Raw genomic sequence first — 20695 nt, 5'->3', positions numbered from 1 at the left:
AGGATAGCCAGTATTGTTCCACTGTTTGAAAAAGGCTCTAAACTTAAACCAGGAAATTATAGGATGGTGAGTCTGACAACAGTAGTGAGAAAGTTATTAGAAGATATTCCAGGGAACCAGATGTATACTGTAAGTATTTGGATTGACGTGGACTAATTAATGTTGGTCAGCATGGCTTTGTGCATGGTAAGTCATATCTAACCAATCTTACAGAGTTTTTTGAGGAAGTTACCAGGAAAGTGAATGAAGGTAAAGCAATAATGTTGTCTACCTGGACTTTAACAAGGCATCTGACAAGGTCCTGCTTGGAGGTTGGTCAAGAAGCTTCAGTTGCTCAACAGTCAGAATGAGGTCATAAATTGGATTAGACATTGGCGCTTGTGGGAGAAGCCAGAGAGTGGTAGTAAATGGTTGCCACTCTGACTGTAGGCCTGCGACTAGTAGAGTGCCACAGGGATTGGTGCTATGTCTGTTGTTGTTTGTCATCTATATCAACGTTCTGGATGATAATGTGGTTAACTGGATCTGCAAATTTGCAGATGACATCAAGATTGGGGGTGTAGTGTATAGTGAGGAAGATTATCATGGTTTGCAGAGGGATCTGCATCAGACAGACAGACTTTATTGATCCCGAGGGAAATTGGGTTTCGTTACAGCTGCACCAACCAAGAATAGTGAAGAAATAGTAAAGAAATATAGCAATATAAACCATAAATAATTAAATAATAATAAGTTAATCATGCCAAGTGGAAATAAGTCCAGGACCAGCCTATTGGCTCAGGGTGTCTGACACTCTGAGGGAGGAGTTGTAAAGTTTGATGGCCACAGGTAGGTATGACGCTCAGTGTTGCATCTCGGTGGAATGAGTCTCTGGCTGAATGTACTCCTGTGCCTAACCAGTACATTATGAAGTGGATGGGAGATTTTGTCCAAGATGGCATGCAACTTGGACAGCATCCTTTTTTCAGACACCACCATCAGAGAGTCCAGTTCCACCCCAACAACATCACTGGCCTTACGAATGTGTTTGTTGATTCTGTTGGTGTCTGCTACCCTCAGCCTGCTGCCTCAACACACAACAGCAAACATGATAGCACTGGCCACCACAGACTCGTAGAACATCCTCAGCATCGTCCAGCAGATGTTAAAGGACCTCAGTCTCCTCAGCTAGAAAAATGGCAGATAGAATTCAATGCAAACAAGTGTGAGGTGTTGCACTTCAGTGGGACCAACGAGGGTAGGTCTTACATAGTGAATGAAGGGCACTGAGGGGTGTGGTAGAGTAAAGGGATCAGGGAATACGGGTAGATAAATCTTGGAAAATGGTATCACACGTAGATAGGGTCGTAAAGACAGTTTTTGGCACATTGGCCTTCATAAATCAAAAGTACTGAGTACAGAAGATGGGATGTTATGTTGAAATTGTATAAGGTGTTGGTGAGGCCTAATTTGGGGTATTTTGCAGTTTTGGTCACCTACCTACAGGGAAGGTGTAACCAAGATTGAAAGAGTACAGAGAAAATTTACAAGGCTGCTGTTGGATCTGGAGGACCTGAGTTATAAGGAAAGATTGACTAGGTTAGGACTTTATTCCTTAGAGCGTAGGAAATTAAAAGGAGACTTGATAGAAGTATACAAAACTATGAGCGGTATAGTTTCAGTAAATGCAAACAGGCTTTTTCCACTGAGGTTGGGTGAGACTGCAACTTGAGGTCATGGGTTAAGGGCGAAAGGTCAAAAGTTTACGGGGAACATGAAGTGAAATTTCTTCACTTAGAGGGACATGAGAGTATTGAACGAACTGCCAGCCCAAGTGATGCATACAAGCTTGATTTCAACGTTGAAGCAAAGTTTGGGTAGGTACATGAACAGTAGGGGTATGGCGGGCCATGGTCCCAGTACAGCTTAAATGGTTTTGGCATGGACTAAATGGGTCAAAGGGACTGTGTCTGTGCTGTACTTTTCAATGACTGATTCTAAATGTATCAATCTAAGGCATTTGGGACATTCTCAAGACTACCCAGAAGTCTTGGGTTACAGACAGAGAGACATACTTCATTGATCCTGAGGGAAATTGGGTTCATTACAGCTGCACCAAGAATAGTGAAGAAATATAGCAATATAAAACCATAAGTAATTAAATAATACTAAGTTAATCGTGCCAAGTGGAAATAAGTCCAGGACCAGTCTAATGGCTCAGGGTGTCTGACACTCTGAGGGAGGAGTTGTAAAGTTTGATGGCCACAGGTAGAAATGACTTCCTATACCGCTCAGTGTTAAAATATTTGAATACTGAATTTTTATTTGTTGATAATATGCCTGTAAAGGACAAGTCATTGGGTATATTTGAAGCAGAGGTTGAATGGTTATTGATTAGTCAGGACCGAAGGTTACAGAGCGAGGGCATAAGAATGGGGTTGAGAGTGATAATAAATCAGCCATGTTGGAATGGCAGAGCAGACTCAATGGGCTGAATATGCTAATTCTGCTCCTATGTCTTTTAACAAACTCTGATAATGTAACAATTTGTAACTGTTCACTGTGGTTATATATCTTCAACTTTGAGGGGTATAACAAAGAAAAATTTTCCCATGATGTCATATCCAAATCAGATGAATAATTTGCTTAATAATAAGGTAACAAATCGTTAAGGCTATCGTGGTGAATTACAAAATTTATATGGTGTTCATTTTATTTTTCAGAATCTTTGCTTCATTTTACCTCAGTTTTTATACCAATTCTTCTGTGGATTTTCACAGCAGGTTAGTATTATCCTATCAGTTTCTAATACAGATTGGGGTGGAGAATGTCTGACAGGTTTGTGAATTTGCCCTCAACCCTATAGGTGATTTTTGACTGCTGGGAGCCATGGTTTTCAAATTAAACCTAAATTGTGATATGACTTCACATTTCATCAACTTAATATTCATTGCCACAGATGGTTGTGGATGCCAAGTCATTGGGTATATTTAAATCAGAGGTTAGTTGGTTCTTGATTTGTCAAAGTTTCAAATGTTATGGGGAGAAGTTGAATGGAGTTGAGAGGGATAATAAAACAGTCCTGGTGGAATGTCAGAACAGACTAGATGGGCCAAATGGTCTAATTCTGCTCTTGTGTCTTAGTATGGTCTAATAAATTTTTTACCTCCCCCACCACCACTAATCCCTATTTCCAGATTCTCCTGTGAACTGTAAACCTAAAACTGAGCAATTCAATTTATTTTTGTTTTTCTCCTTCGCTTTTTGCAGAATTTTATACTCAACTATTTACAATTTTCTCTTTCTCTCTTTTTCTCACAAGCCACTCTATGATGCAACTTATCTCACTCTCTATAATATCTGCTTCACTTCTCTGCCAATCCTGCTGTACAGTCTGCTGGAACAACATATAAACATTGGAATGCTGAGAAAAGAGCCCTCCCTCTACAGGTTAGTAATAATTCTCTTTATTGAAGATTTAATTGCAGTTCCTGATGTAGATTATGAAACTAGCTAACAAATACCATGACTTAACACACTGGGCAACAAGGCTCAAGGGCTAGTAAACCTGTTAAGCTGCTTATGATCTCACTGTACTTTTTTAAGCATACTCATGGTTTAGAATATTTCTATAGAAAAGGTGGTGTTGCTTGGTTACTCCCTAACAGCTTATTAAAAAGATTTTGCTCTTCCAGTAACAAAAGCTACAAGAGATTCTACAGGTGCTGAAAGTCCTGAGCAACGCACACAAAAAGCTGGAGGAACTCAGCAGCATCTACGGAGGGGAATAAACAGCCGACGTTTTGGGTCCTAATGAAGGGTCTTGGCCTCAAAAATTGACTGTTAATTCCCCATCCATAGGTTCGACCTTGCTTACACAAGTATTTCAATATCATTGAACTCATCTGTTAGGGATCCAGTTTGTGATAAATTTGGAACAATAATGAGGAAAGAAAGTAGTGTGCTTCTACAGTGCCCCATAATTGGTACCTGTGAAGAGACTCTTCTCTGTATTTTATTTATTTATAGATACAGTGTAGAACAGGCCCTTCCGGTCCAACAAGCTTCACCGTCCAGCAACCCACCTATTCAATCCTATGCTAATTACAGGACAACTTACAATGACTAATTAACCTACCGTAGATTCCGGACTACAGAGCGCACCTGATTAAAAGCCGCTGGCTCTAATTTTAGAAATAAAATCAATTTTTTACTTGTAAAGGCCGTACCGGATTTTCGGCCGCAGGTGTCCCACGTTGTAATATGAGATATTTACACAGAAAGATATTACACGTGAGGATTTTTTAACTTTTAATTAAATCCATATGGTAACAAAAACAAATACATATTGCAAATGCTTTTTTTCGAACCGTGCCCGTAACGCGGCTACTTTTAAATATACGTTGCGTATACTTCTTTACTGAACAACATTCCAATATCTCCTAACGACTGGTAAAAAATATATATACTGCAGCCTACCAGGAAAAGTTATTGATCGCCTTTAACTTAAAAGCAGCGTTTTGGCTCCGCCGCTCCCCCCCTCCTTTCCGTTTATCGCAAACTGGTATCCCACAAGACGCGGCGAAACCGGGTGTGACGTCATAGCATCCCGCGATGTAGTACAGAAAACAAATATAGTTAAAACTCTTCTAACTTTAACTAGAAAATGAATTACTAAGCGAAAATATTATAAACTAAATAACTGCCATAAAGGCAGCACAATGCTTTTCTTCGAGTGTTTTCCATGTTGATGAGGGTGAGTACAAATGGCTGATTTACAATAATTTAATTGTGAAAGTGCGCTTGATTTATCGTACAATTTCATTGGACCTCTGTGAACTACTCATCAATTTTATTGGTCTACTGTTACGAGGCAAAATGTTTACGAGGCGGCATGAAAAAAAATAATGCATTAGCCGCTCCGTATTAAAGGCCGCAAAGTTCAAAGCAGTTCAAAATGTGGGAAAAAAGTAGCGGCTTAAAATCCGGAATCTACGGTACTAACTATCAAGCCCATCTGCACAAAGTGTTGTCATAGGAAGGCAGCATCCATTGTCAGGGATCCCCACTGCCCAGGTCATGCTCTCTTTTTGCTGCTGCCATCAGGAAGGAGGTTCAGGACCCTCAGGGTTCACACCATCAGGCTCAGGAGTAGTTATTACCCCTCCAACCATTAGACTCTTGAACCCGAGGGGATAGCTTCACTTGCCTCATCATTGAAATGTTCCCACACCCTATGGACTTGCTTTTAAGGTGTCTTCATCTTATGTTCCTAATATTCATTGCTTATTTAATTATTATTATTTTGTTTTTGCATAGTTCATTGTTTTGAGCACACTGGTTGAATGTTCAAATTAATACAGTTATGGATTGTGTTATGGGTTTATTGAGTTTGCTTACAAGAAAGTAAATCACAGGATTATATGTAGTGACTTGTATGTACTTTGATAATAAATTTACTTTGAACCTGAAACTTTCAACCAGTATGTCTTTGGACCGTGGAGGAAACCAGAGCACCCAGAAGGAACCCACACAATCATGGGAAGAATGTACACACTTTTTTTTAACCGAGGACACCTGAAATAAACTCTGAACTCCAACGTCCTGAGCTAGAGCCCAAAGTCCCCCCCCCACCAGCCCCCCCTCCCACCCGCACGTAAGCGACAGCAAGCAACAATCCCCCCTGACCCCACTGCCAAAAAAAAGCGTCGACACCCGCCACCAAGCACTCAAGCATGAGCAAAGCAACAGCAAAGAAAAAGACTTGCAGTCACCCCAAAGATTACATGTTCACCCGGTATTTGACATACCAAAGGCTCTCTTTCCCTAATAAGGGGAAAAGAGGTGTCTCCATTACACAACGAGAGGAGAGACATAACAAACAACTCGCTGGTTTGCAATTTAGCCTTTTCTGAGCTCTGTGTCCAAAGATCTCGGGTGTCTGGACACACAGCCTTAGATTTTTCATCTCCCATGACACACCAATCTGCTTGGACACCAACTTTCGATCTGCCCATCCCCAGAGCCACGAGATCTCGGCCCTCTGAAGGCCAGCTGAGCTCTTAGACCGTGCCCTTGGCGTACCGAATAGTGGCCAGTCGTGAAACCCCAAGAGTGGGTCCCACAAAGAACCATAGTCAGTGTGTAACTCCAGGTCAGAGTCTTCAAAAGAACCCTGAAAGGGAAAAATAGATAAGTTAAAGACGGAAATAGAGCTGCTTCCGAAGATGAAGCAAAGGATGCCTCATTAGCCGCCATTAATTCTCCTAAGCTCCTCTTCAGGCTGTTCTTTTAAATTAAATAAAATAAATAAAATTTGCTTCATGATGGCATGCAATATACTCAAACTAGTATACTGTCTTTTTCCTGACGTTATTCATTCTTTCTCTGCAGTCACTTATGAGGAGCAGAAAGAGTAGGTTCCCTTTCTCTCCTGCTGTTGCACTGATTCTCTTGTTCGCTGATTCGAACCCATTCTACCTCCCAATGCCACTACAATTCCAAATATTGTTCCTGCACTGCCTATCACATCAAGCCTATCTGTGCTTGGTCTTTGAGAGAGCACAATTTGTAATCAGACCTTCTTCCAGTTCAGAAGGATTAATTTGCTGTGGATAATTATCAACTCCTAGTTTGAAAATGATAGTGTGGAATGAGCTACCAGCGAAAATGGTGGAATGTGGTTCAATTATTATTGAATTTAAATATTAAATTTACTCTATATATATATATAAAATCACTTATTTAATATTTTTAATTTATATACTGTCGTGCGCAATGCGCTACTAAAGAAACACGGAGGCAGAGAGAGCTGAACTCAGAATGTCTTTACTGATTCCAAATCGCGCTACTGCATGTCTGCCCGCAGCTCCCGATGGCGGTTCGAGTCCCGCGTGTGCGGGCCACCACACCACCCCCCACCCCTCAGAAACGTCCATCGGGGTATGGAGCCCCCAGTCTGTGTGGCTTGCCTGGGTGGCTGGCGTCACCGGCGAGGTGCGGGTACCCTCACTGGTTGTTCAATGTCCAAGTGCGCCGGTTTGAGGCGGTCCACTGTGAAAGTCTCTTCCCGGCCACCCACCTCCACGACACACGTGGTTCCGTTGTGCCAGATCACCTTGAAGGGTCCCTCATACAGTCGCTGTATAGGTGACCTGTGCATGCCCTTGCGAATAAAAACATACTCACAGTCTCGGAGGTCTTTAGGGGTGAAGGATGGCGTGGGACCATGCCTGGAGGTTGGGACCGGTGCCAGGGTCCCTACCTTGTCCCGCAGAATCGTTAGCACCGCTGCTGGAGTTTTTTCCGAACCTCGGGCCTCTGGTACGAACTCGCCTGGGACCGTCAGGGGGACACCGTAGACCAAATCCGCCGAGCAGTTGTCCAGGTCCTCCTTGGGGGCTGTGCGGATGCCCAGTAGGACCCAGGGAAGCTCATCTGTCCAGTTGGGGCCCCTGAGGCCCACCATCAGGGCCGACTTGAGATGCAGGTGGAATCGCTTTACCAAACCGTTAGACTGGGGATGGTACGCTGTGGTGTGATGCAGCTGGGTGCCCAGGAGTTGCACCAGTGCTGTCCACAAACCAGGCGTGAACTGTGCCCCTGTCGGAGGTGATGTCTGTTGGGAGGCCGAACCTGGCGATCCAGTTTGCAATGAGCATCCTGGCGCAGGACTCAATGGACATGTCTGCGAGCAGTACGGCTTCCTGCCATCTGGTGAACCTGTCTACCATGGTAAAGAAAGCAACACACACAAAAAGTGTTGGTGGAACGCAGCAGGCCAGGCAGCATCTATAGGGAGAAGCTCTGTCGAAGTTTCGGGTCGAGACCCTTCATCAGGACTAACCGACATACTATCTTTGCTGTCAGTTAGTCCTGACGAAAGGTCTCGGCCTTCACGTGTCGCTGGACTTTGGCGGTCTGGCAGTGTATGGAGGTCCTGGCCCAGTGTCTGGCCTGTTTGCACAAACCGTGCCAGACGAATCTGTCCGCTACCAGCTTGATGGACGCCCGGATGGACAGGTGGGCCAGGTCGTGCAGTGTGTCGAACACACGGTGCCTCCATGCTGCTGGTACCACGGGTCGTGGTTTGCCGGTAGACACGTCACTTAGGAGTCGATCTGTTGCCAGGTCGATGGAGACGTCCTCCAACTGGACCCCCGAAACAGCGGTGTGGAAAGCCAGGATCTCAGTGTCTGACTGTTGTGCTTCTGCCAGTGCTGTGTAGTCTATTCCTGAGGACGGTATGCCTACTGTGTGGTGGCAGGGGTGAGACAGTGTGTCGGCGACGACGTTGTTCTTCCCTGTGATGTGGCGGACGTCCGTGGTGAATTCTGAAATAAAGGACAGGTGCCTCTGCTGCCGAGCCAACCATGGGTCCAATACCTTGGCCAGTGCAAAGGTGAGGGGCTTGTGGTCGGTATACATGGTGAACTCCCTTCCCTCAAGGAAGTACCAGAAATGCAGGACAGCCAGGTAGAGCGCTAGCAACTCCCTGTCGAAAGCGCTGTACTTCACCTCTGGTGGCTGTAGGTGCCGGCTGAAGAAAGTGAGTGGTCGCCACTGGTCCTCGACGAGTCGCGTGTCGGAAGCATCAGCTGTGAGTGCCGTGGGTACATCGACTCTGGGGTGCACTAGGAGGGCCGCCTTGGCCAGCGCCTCCCTGGTCTGCTCGAACGCCTCCGAGGACTCCGCGTCCCATGCCACTTCTTTGGCCTTGCCGGCCATCAGGCTGAACAAGGGTCTCACGATGCGTGCTACCGCCGGCACGAACCGATGATAAAAGTTGACCATCCCTACGAACCCCTGCAAGCCCTTGACCGTGCTGGGCTTGGAGAACTGGCAGATGGCCTGGACCTTGTCCGGTAGGGGAACTGTGCCATGTCAGTTGACTCTGTGGCCCAAGAAGTCGATCTCCGTCAGCCCGAACTGGCACATCGCCGGATTGATTGCCAATCCGTGGTGGCTCAGGCGTTGGCAGAGCTGGCGCAAATGTGCCATGTGCTCTTGGTGCGAACTGCTGGCCACCAGGATATCGTCCAAGTAAATGAAAACGATATCTAGGCCGCGTCCCACCGAGTCCATGAGCCTTTGGAAAGTTTGGGCTGCATTCTTGAGACCAAAAGGCATCCTCAGGAATTCGAGTAAGCCGAACGGGGTGATGAGGGCTGTCTTGGGCATGTCATCGGGGTGCACTGGGATCTGATGGTATCCCCTGACCAGGTCAATCTTGGAGAAGATGGTCACTCCATGCAGGTTCGCTGTGAAGTCCTGGATGTGGGGTACTGGGTATCTGTCAGCGGTTGTGGCATCGTTGAGGCTTCTGTAGTCTCCGCAGAGCCTCCATCCTCCTGCGGACTTGGGCACCATGTGCAGTGGGGATATCCCGCCCATGGGCTGTCTGAGTGGCGTATGATTCCCATCTCTTCCATCTTATGGAACTCCTCCTTGGCGAGGTGGAGCTTGTTGGGTGGGAGCCTGCGAGCTCGGGCGTGCAGCGGCAGTCCTTGCGTGGGGATGTGGTGCTGCACACCGTGCTTGGGTTTGGTCGTGGAGAACTGCGGGGTGACTATGGAGGGGAATTCCGTCAACACCCTGGCGAATTCGTTACCCGAGAGGGTCACGGAATCCAGGTGGAGGGCCGGTAGCTTGACTTCTCCGTGCTGTAAAGTCTGGAACATCTCGGCGTGGACCAAACGGCGGCCTTTTAGGTCAACCAGGAGGCAGTTGGCTTGTAGGAAATCTGCCCCAGTAGTGGCTGTGACACCACTGCCAACGTGAAAGTCCAAGTGAAACAGCTGGACCCGAAACGCAGTGAGATAGTATGTCCAAATGCTGGTGCCATTTGCAGCGGTGAGTTCGGGCCCTGGGACTGCATTACGAGTGTCCATGTTAGAGGGGGGGAGTACGCTGACTTCAGTCCTGGTGTCTACCAGGAAGCGCTGCCCGGAGTGTCGATCCCAGAAGTACAGGAGGCTGTCTTGGTGGCCAGGCGTCGTAGCAATTAGCGACGGCTGGCCCCGGCGTTTCCCGGAAGAGCACATGGTGGATGGCAGCGGCGCGCGTCTAAGCCCCATCTTTGGTGACAGAAACACCATTGTTCCGAACTTTCCTCTTTTTCCCCCGTGGGTCTCGATGGCTTCGGTTGCAGTGCCTGGGCTTTGGGGCGTGCAATCGTGGCTAGGCCGATGGAGGCTGCTCCACATTGCTTGCGCTGCCAAAGGACGTCTGCTTTAGCCACGACCCTGCGTGGGTCGTGGAAATCCTCACTCGCGAGGAGGAGGCGAATGTCCTCTGGCATTTGCTCGAGGAATAACTGTTCAAATAAAAGGCACGGCTTATGGCTGTCTATGAGCGCCAGCATATCGTTCATGAGCTCAGATGGCGTGCGGTCGTCCAGGCTGTCCGTGTGTAGGAGCCACGCGGTCCGTTCACAGCGGGAGAGTCTGAAGGTACAGATCAGGAGTGCCTTAAGCTTAGTGTACCTGTCCTCCATTGGTGTTTGGCATAGGAAGTCGATGATCTGACGTCGACTGTAATGTCTCTGATATTGAACTGGGCCTCAGCCTGCTCGAACCAAACGTGGGGCTGAGTGGCCCAGAAAGTCGGGAGCTTCAGAGAGACCGTGCTGTGCGAGTTGCTCGGACTCATGGCTGGTCACTGAGTCACCGGCTCCAGATGCCGTCTGGAACGTCGGGGTCACCAATGTAGTTGCGCGCAATGTACTACTAAAGAACATATAGAACATAGAATAGTACAGCACATTACAGGCCCTTCGGCCCACAATGTTGTGCCGACCCTCAAACCTTGCCTGTTACACACAAATTTCACAGCACAAGTCAATGGTAATAAACCTGATTCTGATTTCAACATTTAAGACAAATTTAGATAAGTACATGGTTGGGAGGAGTATTGAAATGTGGCGCTGTAATCGGGGTGGAGGTTGATCGGACTGGGCCAATTATTAGTTCAGCATGGACTATGTTGGCTGAGAGGTCCATTTCTGTTTGTAAAAACAAACCGTGCAACTTAAACATGAACTGTGAAACACAATTTCAGACAGATCATTAAAGGAGTAGAGGAATCTCTGAGAAGCTTTTGGAATTGTGTTCAGTGCTACAGCTGCAGCATGAACATTTCTGTTTTGCCTACCCCAAATCAGTCAATGACAAAGTTGGTGATAATTTGTGCTAAATTTCAACAATTGTTGTTGTAGATCTAATTTGGATATCAAGTATGATGAGGCTGTTTGGTATTTCAGATTATCTAAAGTCATTTTTCTTGTGCTTCATGGCCCTGTTGTGTAGCAATTGTTTTATTTTGCATTGCACTCCTATTAAGTTTCCATACGGTGCTTCAGGTGGTTTATCAGTTTATCCGTTGTATGTTTATTAGTCGGAAGGACCCAAAGCATCGTTGAGGATCCCTATCATCCATCCCACAATCTTTTTGGCGCACGACAATCAGAAAGGAGGTACAGGAGCATCAGGACTGGGACTGCCAGACTGGGTAACAGCTTCTTCCCTGAAGCTGTGAGACTAATGAGTACCCTAGTACCAAGGTCTCATCACTAGGACAGCGAGCTGTTTATTGTTTACATGTACTGCGTAGTACATGCATTTTTGTATGATATTTTATTAACTTATTTGTGGTAGGATTTTGTTTTATGTGCTGTGCATGATATATGTACTGTGGGTGCACCATTCTCAGGAGGAACATTGTTTTGTTTGGTTGAATCCGTGTACAGTCAGATGACAATAAACTTAAACCAGAGTTGTTCTGTTGTTTTTAGAAACAGAAATAAGAAAAGATCACAGCCCTGAAGGTTTATATTGATGGTTAAGTGTTGACGTTTTTTAAACTATTACGAGTACCATGGTTCACTCTCCTCACCTATCAGTTTCCTCCTTCTGAAGCCTTCTACCTTTTCTACCTATCACTTCCCAGCTTGTTACTTCATCCCACCTCCCCACCCACCTAGCTTCACCTATCACTTTCTAGTTTGTTGTCCTGACCCTGCCCCACCTCATTATTCTGGTATCTTCCATATTCCTTTCCCGTCTTGATGAAGGCATTGGTTCGAAACATGGACTCTTTATTCATTTATGTAGATGCTGTTGGACCTGCCAAGTTACTCCAGCATTTTGTGTGTGTTGCAAATACAAATAAGTATCTTCAATATGTCTTTCATTTTCAGATTCAAGTTCAAGTTTATTGTCATTGAATGGTACACATGTTAAATGGAACAATGTTCCTGTGGGACCAAAGCACAAAGCATAGTTACATGTATCATATGCAGCACATAAAATATTATTAATACAATAATTAAAAATATTCTGTATATGTACTCTACAAGTTGAAATAAAGTGCATTTATGAAATATAGTTAAATATATCACTGTGTTACTGGCATTGTTATAAATGATGTGTACTGGGTGGTAGCAGGGCATTCAGAAGTCTTGCAGCCTGGGGTGAGAAGCTGTTACCTAACCTAACAGTCCTTGTTCTTATATTGAGGTACCTTCTGCCTGCTGATAGGAGGTTAAAGACGTTCTGGGTCAGATGGGAACCTTTGCTGAGGACTCTGCAAGCACAGTGCTTCTGGTGTATGTCCTGAATAGGTTGGAGGGTGTGGTGGGGGGGGGGGGGGGGAGAGGAGAGGAGTCGAGAGACACTCTGATGATTCTCTCAACAGATGATTTTCTATCAATATGATTAGTAAATTTTGAAGGAATATGAAATTCTATTGAAGATAACTTACTTCATCCCTACTGGGGCATAGAGCACTGACAGCAGCTTGCCAGTGTCCTCTGTCCTGAGCCAGTTTTTTGAATTGTCCCCAGGTGTACCCTGTCTCTTGATGCAATCTCCCTCTCCCAGGGATGAAGTGTTTGGGGCTTCTGTTGGCATTTTTTCAGGATGACCTACAATCCTCATTTCGTAGCCGGGCTTGGCAGAGTTTTTGAAGATATACCATATGCATGATTGTTTTGTTATCTCTTCTGCAGGAACATTGCCAATAACGCATTACTTCAGTGGAAGCCTTTCCTTTATTGGACCACTCTTGGACTCTTTAATGGGCTCGTCTTTTTCTTTGGAGCATATTTTCTCTACGATAATTCATTATCTTCAGGGAAGGGGCAGGTCAGTAGAGAAATACTTGCATTAGTGACTGTCATTTTATTAATTTTGACCATGTAAACCTTATGAACAAATGTATCTGTTTTAAAATGAGCATGAAGTGCCCATCTTGCTTTGTTATATAAATATTCTTATGCATTAACAGTACTTGGAAATAAAAGGCCTATATTTTAATTGGGCTTTCAGAACTATTCTCAAGTAATTCACCTAAGTTACAGAGAAAGGTTGAACAAGTTAGGTCTTTATTCTTTGGAGCATAAAAGGTTGAGGGGGGTACTTGATAGAGGTATTTAAAATTATGAGGGGGATAGATAGAGTTGACGTGGATAGGCTTTTTCCATTGAGAGTAGGGAAGATTCAAACAAGAGGACATGAGTTGAGAGTTAAAGGGCAAAAGTTTAGGGGGAACTTCTTTACTCAGAGAGTGGTAGCTGTGTGGAACGAGCTTCCAGTAGAAGTGGTAGAGACAGGTTTGATTTTGTCATTTAAAAAAAAATTGGATAAGGTATATGGCCAGGAAAGGAATGGAGGGTTATGGGCTGAGTGCAGGTCGGTGGGACTAGGTGAGAGTAAGCGTTCGGCACGGACTAGTATGGTTATATGGTTACTGTCAGACAGTAATGACATGGAGCATTTGCTGCTGTAGGCAGATACAGCATAGTCAGTTCCATAAACAGGAAATGTAAGTGATTAGATAGATAATCTCTTCAGTTGGTTCAGTGCTATTCAAAGTATTAGTCAAACCACTCTAAATCAGCGGTTCTCAAACTTGTTTGGGTTAGCGCTCCTTGGCTACCAGACCATATCCCCGGTTCTCCCCTTTCACTTTCTGGTCATTACATAAAAACTATAAAGAATTTTGATTTGTGATGTATGATGAAAGAAAAGAAAATAGGATCTGCAAATTCAAAGCAGTGAGAAATAATTGGAAAAATATTCAAATCTATTTAAAGCTACAGATAAAATTATTTCATTAACTACAGTAAAAACAATTTTCGTTCACAGTTTTAGAGCCTAAATTTGTAGCCCAACTATTCACTTCTTGTTGTTTTTACATCTTTCAGTGAGAAGGATGGGCTTGGTGCAGTGTTATCAGCTTCTAACATCAGACTGAGTGTCACTCAGAAAGAGTCTCAGATCACATTCAGTAATTTGCAGTCTGTATTGTTTCTTTGAAATAAGTTGGGCAACTGCACTCCACTAAATGAGGTTGGAAAGGCAATAAAGAACATCTAGATCTTTTCCCATGGTGTAGGATTATGTTCAGTGGTTTCTTTATGCAGTCAGAAGTCTTGATGTGATTTTTTCTAAACCTCGGCTTGTAATCCCTCAGCTGCCCCGCTTGCTACCGAGTGCTCCCTCCACCACAGCTTTATCTTTATCACCCTCTTAGAAACACCCACCATCCCTGAGGGGGCGATGTTGCCCACCTTGGAAACCAGTGCCCTAAATAGTGAGAGATCTTGTATCACAAATGAGTGAAAATCGGTAGATGCTGGAAATCCAAGCCACACACAAAATGTTGGAGGAACTCAGCAGGCCAGGCTGCATCTATGGAAAATAGTAAACAGTTGATGTTTTGGGACGGGACCCTTCATCAGGACTGGAGAAAAGAAAAGATGAGTCAGAATTAGGTGGGGAGAAGGGAGGAAGAAACACAAGGTAGTAGATGAAACTGGGAGGTGTGGGGGGAGTGGTGAAGTAAAGAGCTGGGAAGTTGATTGGTGAAAAAAATACAGAGCTGGAGAAGAGGGAATCTGATAAGAGAGGACAGAAGGTCATGGAAGAAATAGAAAGGGGGAAGAGCACCAGAGGGAGGCAATGGGCAGGCAAGGAGATAACGTGAGAAGGGAAAAGGGGCGAGGGGAATAGAGAGAGTGGGGATGGGTGATTACTGGAAATTCAAGAAAGCGATATTCATGCCATCATGTTGGAGGCCACACAGACAGAATATAAGATGTTGTTCTTCCAACCTGACAGTGGCCTCATCGCGACAGTAGAGGAGGCCACGGATGGACATGTCAAATGGGAATTGGAAGTGGAATTAAAATGAGTGGCCACTGAGAGATCACGCTTTTTCTGGTGGACAAAGCATAGGTGCTTGGCAAAGCGGTCTTCCAATCTCAGTCGGGTCTCAGTGATATACAAGAGGCCACACCATGAGCACTAGCTACAATAGATGACCCCTAACCGGCTTACAGGTGAAGTGACATCTCACTTGAAAGGACTGAATGGTAGAGAGGAGACGTGGGGATAGGTGTAGCACTTGTCCTGCTTGCAAGGTTAAATGTCAGGAGGGAGATCAGTGGGGAAGGATGAATGGACCAGGGAGTCGCGTAGGGAGCGATCCCTCCAGAACGCAGGAAGTGTAGGGGGGGAGAGAAAGATATGCTTGCTGGTGGGGTGCTAGGTGACAACAAGAGGAACCCTAGGGGTGACGGTAGGATGGAGTGAGGGCAGAAATGCACGAAATGGAAGAGATGTGGTGAGGGCGTGGTTGATAGTGGAGGTAGAACATAGAAGTCTACAGCATTTTACAGGCCCTTCGGCCCACAATGTTGTGCCAACCACGTAACCTACTCTAGAAACTGCCCAAAATTTCCCTAGCGCATAGCTCTCTATTTTTCTAAGCTCCACATATCTATCTAAGAGGTTCTTAAAAGACCCTGTTGTATCTGCCTCCACCACTACTTCCGGCAGTGCATTCTACGTACCCACCACTCTCTGTGTGAAAAACTTACCCCTGACATCCCCTCAGTACCTATTTCCAAGCACCTTAAAACTATGCCCCTTTGTGTTAGCTATTTCAGTCCTGGGGAAAAAGCCTCTGGCTATCAACACAATGAAATGTCACTCATCATCTTATACACCTCTATCAGGTCACCTCTCATCCTCCGTTGCTCCAAGGAGAAAAGGCCAAGTTCACTCAACCTATTCTCAGAAGTTATGCCCTCCAATCCAGGCAAAGTCCTTGTAAATCTCTGCACATCCTTCCTGTAGTGAGGTGACCAGAACTGAACACAGTACTCCAAGTGGGGCTTGACCAAGGTCTTATATAGCTGTAACATTACCTCACAGCACTTGAACTCAATGGAAGCCCCTTTCTTTGAAGGAGGATGACATCTGTCATTCTGGAATGAAAAGCCTCATGCTGAGAGCAGACAAAGGAATTGAGAGAAGAGGTGGCATTTTTATAAGTAACAGGGTGGGAAGAGGTATAGTCCAGGTAGCTGTGAGAGTCAGTTGATTTGTAATAGGCATCAGTGAATAAGCTGTCTCCAGAAATAGAAACAGAGAGATCAAGGTGGGGGGGAGGAGGAGGTATCAGAAATGGATGAGGTAAATTTGAGGACAGGGTGGAAGATGGAAGCAAAGTTGATGAAGTCAACTTTTGGGCCCCGAATCCTTGAATGGTAGTGAGGGAGGAGTTGTAGGGGTAGTGTGTAGCACTAGTTCCGTTTGCAAAGTTAAATGCAGGGAGAAAGATCAGTGGGGAGGGAATAATGGGCAAGAGAGTCACACAAGGAGTGATCCCTGCAGAAAGTGGGGGGTAGGGGACATGTACTCGGTGGTGGGATCCTGTTGGAGCTGGTGGAAGTTATGGAGAATTATATACTGGACACAGAGGTTGGTGGGGTGGTAGGTGAGGACGAGGAACCCTATCCCTGGTGGGGTGGCGGGAGGATGGGGTGAGGGCAGACGTGCAAAATGGAAGAGATGTGGTTTGAGGGCAGCGTGGATGGCAGATGAAGGAAGCCCCTTTCTGTAAAGTAGGAGGATATCTTTGTTCGGAATGAAAAGCTTCAGGCTCAGAGCAGACAGAGGAATTGAGAGTAAGGGATTGGCATTTTTACAAGTAACAGGGTGGGTAGATGTATAGTCCAGGTAGCTGTGAGAGTCCATGGGTTTACAATGGACATCAGTAGATAACCTGACTCCAGAGATCGAGAAAGGGGGGAGGGAGGAGCCAGAAGTAGACCAGGTAAACTTGAGAACAGGGTGGGAGTTAGATGCGAATTTGATGAGCTCCACTTGGATGAAGGAAGCAGCACTAATGCAGTCGTCAATATAGTCAGTGAGTGGCACCACTGTAGGCTTGGAAAATAGACTGTCCCACTTAGCCGACAAAAAAACAGTCATAGCTGGAACCCAGGCGAGTGCCCGTGGCTACACCTTTTATTTGAAGGAAACGGGAGGAGGCAAAGGAGAAATTGTTGAGAGTGAGGATGTTCTGCCAGACGGAGGACAGTGGTGGTGGAGGGAACGGGTTGGGTCTGTGCCAGGGTCAGGGAACTTGAAATCTTTGAAAAGATCGAGAGCATGTGAACTGTCACAGATGTAGGTAGGAAGGGACCAAACCAGGGGGATAAAACTGAGTCAAGGTATGCAGGTATTAGTTTAGCGGAGCAGGGACAAGCTGAAATAATGAGTTTACCTGGATCTTGTATCTTCCATTTGAATTACAGAAATTAGATTTTCATTTACTGCTTCATCAAATGGTTGTGATATCCTTTTATTCTTGTCTTTTTGACTTTTATCATTGAAGATTTCCTTACCTTGGAAATTGCTTGTTAACGTAATTTCCATAAGGCTTCTTTCTTGGCATCTTATTAAGAAGACTGGCAAAGAATACAGCAGCATATAGATCAGTTGGAGAAATGGCAGATGAGTTTAATCTGGACAAATGCAGTAAGGCATATATAAAAGCAAGATTCTTAATAGTCTTCATGAGCAGAGAGATCTTGAGGTCCAAGGGCATAGTTCCCAGAACATATGACATGCTTGCCTTTATTAGTTGAAGCATTGAGTTTAAAAGTCAGATGTTGCAGCATTATAAAACTCTAGTTAGGCCGCATCTGGGGTATTGCATAAAATTCTGGTCGCCCGATTATAAGAAGGATGTCGAGGCTTTGTAGAGGGTGCAGAAGAGGTTTAGCAGGATGCTGTCTGGATTAGAGGGTATGTGCTACTGCGAGAGGATGGACAAACTTGGAGTGGCAGAGACTGAAGAGAGATCTGATAGAGGTTTATAAGATTGTGAGAGATAAAGAGTAGATGGCAATCAATTTCTCCCAGGGTTGAAATTTCTCATACCAGAGGGTATGTGTTTAAGGTGAGAAGGGGTAAATTTGAAGGAGATTGAGAGGCAAGTTTTTTTAACATAGTGGTGGGTGTCTGGAATGCACTGCTTGGGGTGGTGGTAGAGGCAGTTATGTTATAGACTTCCATGGGACAGTTAGATAGGCATATGAATGTGAGGAAAATGGAAGGATATGGTTATTGTATAGGCCGAAGGGATTAGTTTAGTTGCCCATTTGATTACTGATTTAACTCAGCACAATGTTGTGGATCGAAGGAAGGGCCTGTTCCTGTGCTGTATGTTCTAATTGCTTCTGACTGTAAGCGGAATGTAGTGAAGGTGCCTAGTGAACTATTCTAGTGTCTACAGTTATCTTGATTTTGATCTTGCCCTCAACTTGTGTAGGAGTGAGAATCTTCAGATTCTCAGTCTGAACAATGACATGGCCTAAGCTGAAATGGGATGTGGAATTTGATAAATCCTGTATTTTACTTTCGGTGCTGTTCGTAAAACAGTAAGTTTAAGGCTGAACTTGCAATTCAGTATAACTCATTTTAACATTATGTATGGTTGAAATTTGGCGAATGTACCCATTCAGCCTGATGCATTTCAATTTGCATTTTAATTTATTTAATTCCCATAAACACATGAGATTCTGCAGATGCTGGAAATAGTATCCTGATGAAGGGTCTCGGCCCGAAGAGTCAATTCTTCAATCCTTTCTGTAGGTGCTACCTGACCTGCTGAGTTCCTCCAGTATTTTGTGTGTTTTGCTATTTAATTCCCATTGTAATGTGTATTAAAAATTATATTTTAAGTGAGTATCGTCAGCAATAATGAGTACTTTATTATTCTGTGGATTATAGCAGAAGATGAAACAAGATGAAAACTACGTTTTCAACACATTTAGGGTTTGAAGACAGAGTTATAAGTATTGGCTACATTCCTATATGATCTTATATTCAGTTGATGTTGTATTATTTTGTCTTCTATTACAGATTTATGGAAACTGGACTTTTGGTACAATTGTCTTTACAGTTTTAGTATTTACAGTTAATTTTAAGGTATGTACATTTTTTAGTTAACTTGCACTGAATTTTTTATGTTTTGAGGAGTTTAATTTTGATAACTTCCTTGCACAGGGTCCCGACTTAATCATATTCCAAATTTATCAAGGTTAAGTAATACCCTAAAATCAGGACCTCGCCATGTAACCCTTTGGAGTCTGCTCACAATTGTGAAATTATGCTGATCTATGACCATATACATTTGCCTATATTGATTATACATTCAGATGCATGTTCTATCATGTGTTGCTTATAGATAAGTCAGCTAATATTACTCCTGAAATGTCTTGCTCGTGCTGGAGAGGGCAGGAACAGGGAGATAATGGATCTGAATGTGTGGCTGAGGAACTGGTGCAGGAAGCAAGGATATACATTCTTAGACCACTGGGATCTGTTTTGGGGTAGGGATGAATTGTACAAAAGGGACGGGTTGCACCTTAATAGGTGGGGGACCAGCATTCTGGCGGACTGGTTTGCCACTGCAACACGGATGTGTTTAAACTAAGTAGTGGGGTGGGGGGGGGGGGGAATGAACTGGAAATATAAGGATGGAGTTAAAGGGAAAGTGAAAATAAGAAAAGTTAAAAAGGACAACAGAATCAATGGAGTAGAAAGCTCAAGAAGAGATCATACAGTATGGCCAAGTGAAATAGGAATTGATATGAAAGGAGAGGGGGAGTACCGAATTAAAAGTATTATATATGAATGCACGAAGTATAAGGAATAAAGTAGATGAGCTTGAGGCTCAGTTGGAAATTGACAAGTACGATGTTGTGGGAATAACTGAGACATGGCTTCAAGCGGACAGGGCCTGGGAAATGAATATTCAAGGATATACATCTTATCGAAAGGACAGACTGACTGGCAGAAGGGGTGGGGTGGCTCTGTTGGTGAGGAATGATATTCAGTCCCTTGCAAGGGGGGACATAGAATCTGGGGATGTAGAGTCAGTATGGATAGAACTGAGAAATTCTAAGGGTAGAAAGACCCTAATGGGAGTTATCTACAGGCCCCCAAACAGCAGTCTGGATGTAGGGTGTAAGTTGAATGAAGAGTTAAAATTGGCATGTCGCAAAGGTAATGATACAATTGTCATGGGGGATTTCAACATGCAGGTAGACTGGGAGAATCAGAATGGTACTGGACCCCAAGAAAGGGAGTTTGTGGAGTGCCTCCGAGATGGATTTTTAGAACAGCTTGTACTGGAGCTTACCAGGGAGAAGGCAATTCTAGATTTAGTGTTGTGCAATGAACCGGATTTGATCAGGGACCTCGAGGTAAAGGAACCATTAGGAGGTAGTGACCATAATATGATATGTTTTAACCTACAATTTGAGAAGGAGAAGGGAAAATCAGATGTGTCAGTATTACAGTTGAACAAAGGGAACTATGGAGCTATGAGGGAGGAGCTGACCAAAGTTCAATGGAAC

General features: G+C 44.6%; 1 protein-coding gene across 9 annotated transcripts in view; it reads left to right on the top strand.

Annotated features, from left to right (window-relative positions):
* Positions 1-20695, top strand: part of atp11c (ATPase phospholipid transporting 11C) — a 198870-nt gene that overhangs the window by 154852 nt on the left and 23323 nt on the right. For all 9 annotated transcript variants that reach the window (XM_073057768.1, XM_073057764.1, XM_073057765.1 and 6 more), the window contains 4 exons: positions 2703-2762; positions 3302-3429; positions 12986-13121; positions 19197-19262. In XM_073057768.1, coding sequence (XP_072913869.1) covers positions 2703-2762; positions 3302-3429; positions 12986-13121; positions 19197-19262 — 390 coding nt within the window. The remainder of the gene's footprint in view (positions 1-2702; positions 2763-3301; positions 3430-12985; positions 13122-19196; positions 19263-20695) is intronic.

The sequence above is a fragment of the Hemitrygon akajei genome, chromosome 10, assembly GCF_048418815.1.
Source record: "Hemitrygon akajei chromosome 10, sHemAka1.3, whole genome shotgun sequence".
In the NCBI taxonomy this organism is placed as follows: Eukaryota; Metazoa; Chordata; class Chondrichthyes; order Myliobatiformes; family Dasyatidae; genus Hemitrygon; species Hemitrygon akajei.
Note: the sequence above shows the minus strand (reverse complement) of the source record. Positions and strands in the feature narration are given on the sequence as shown.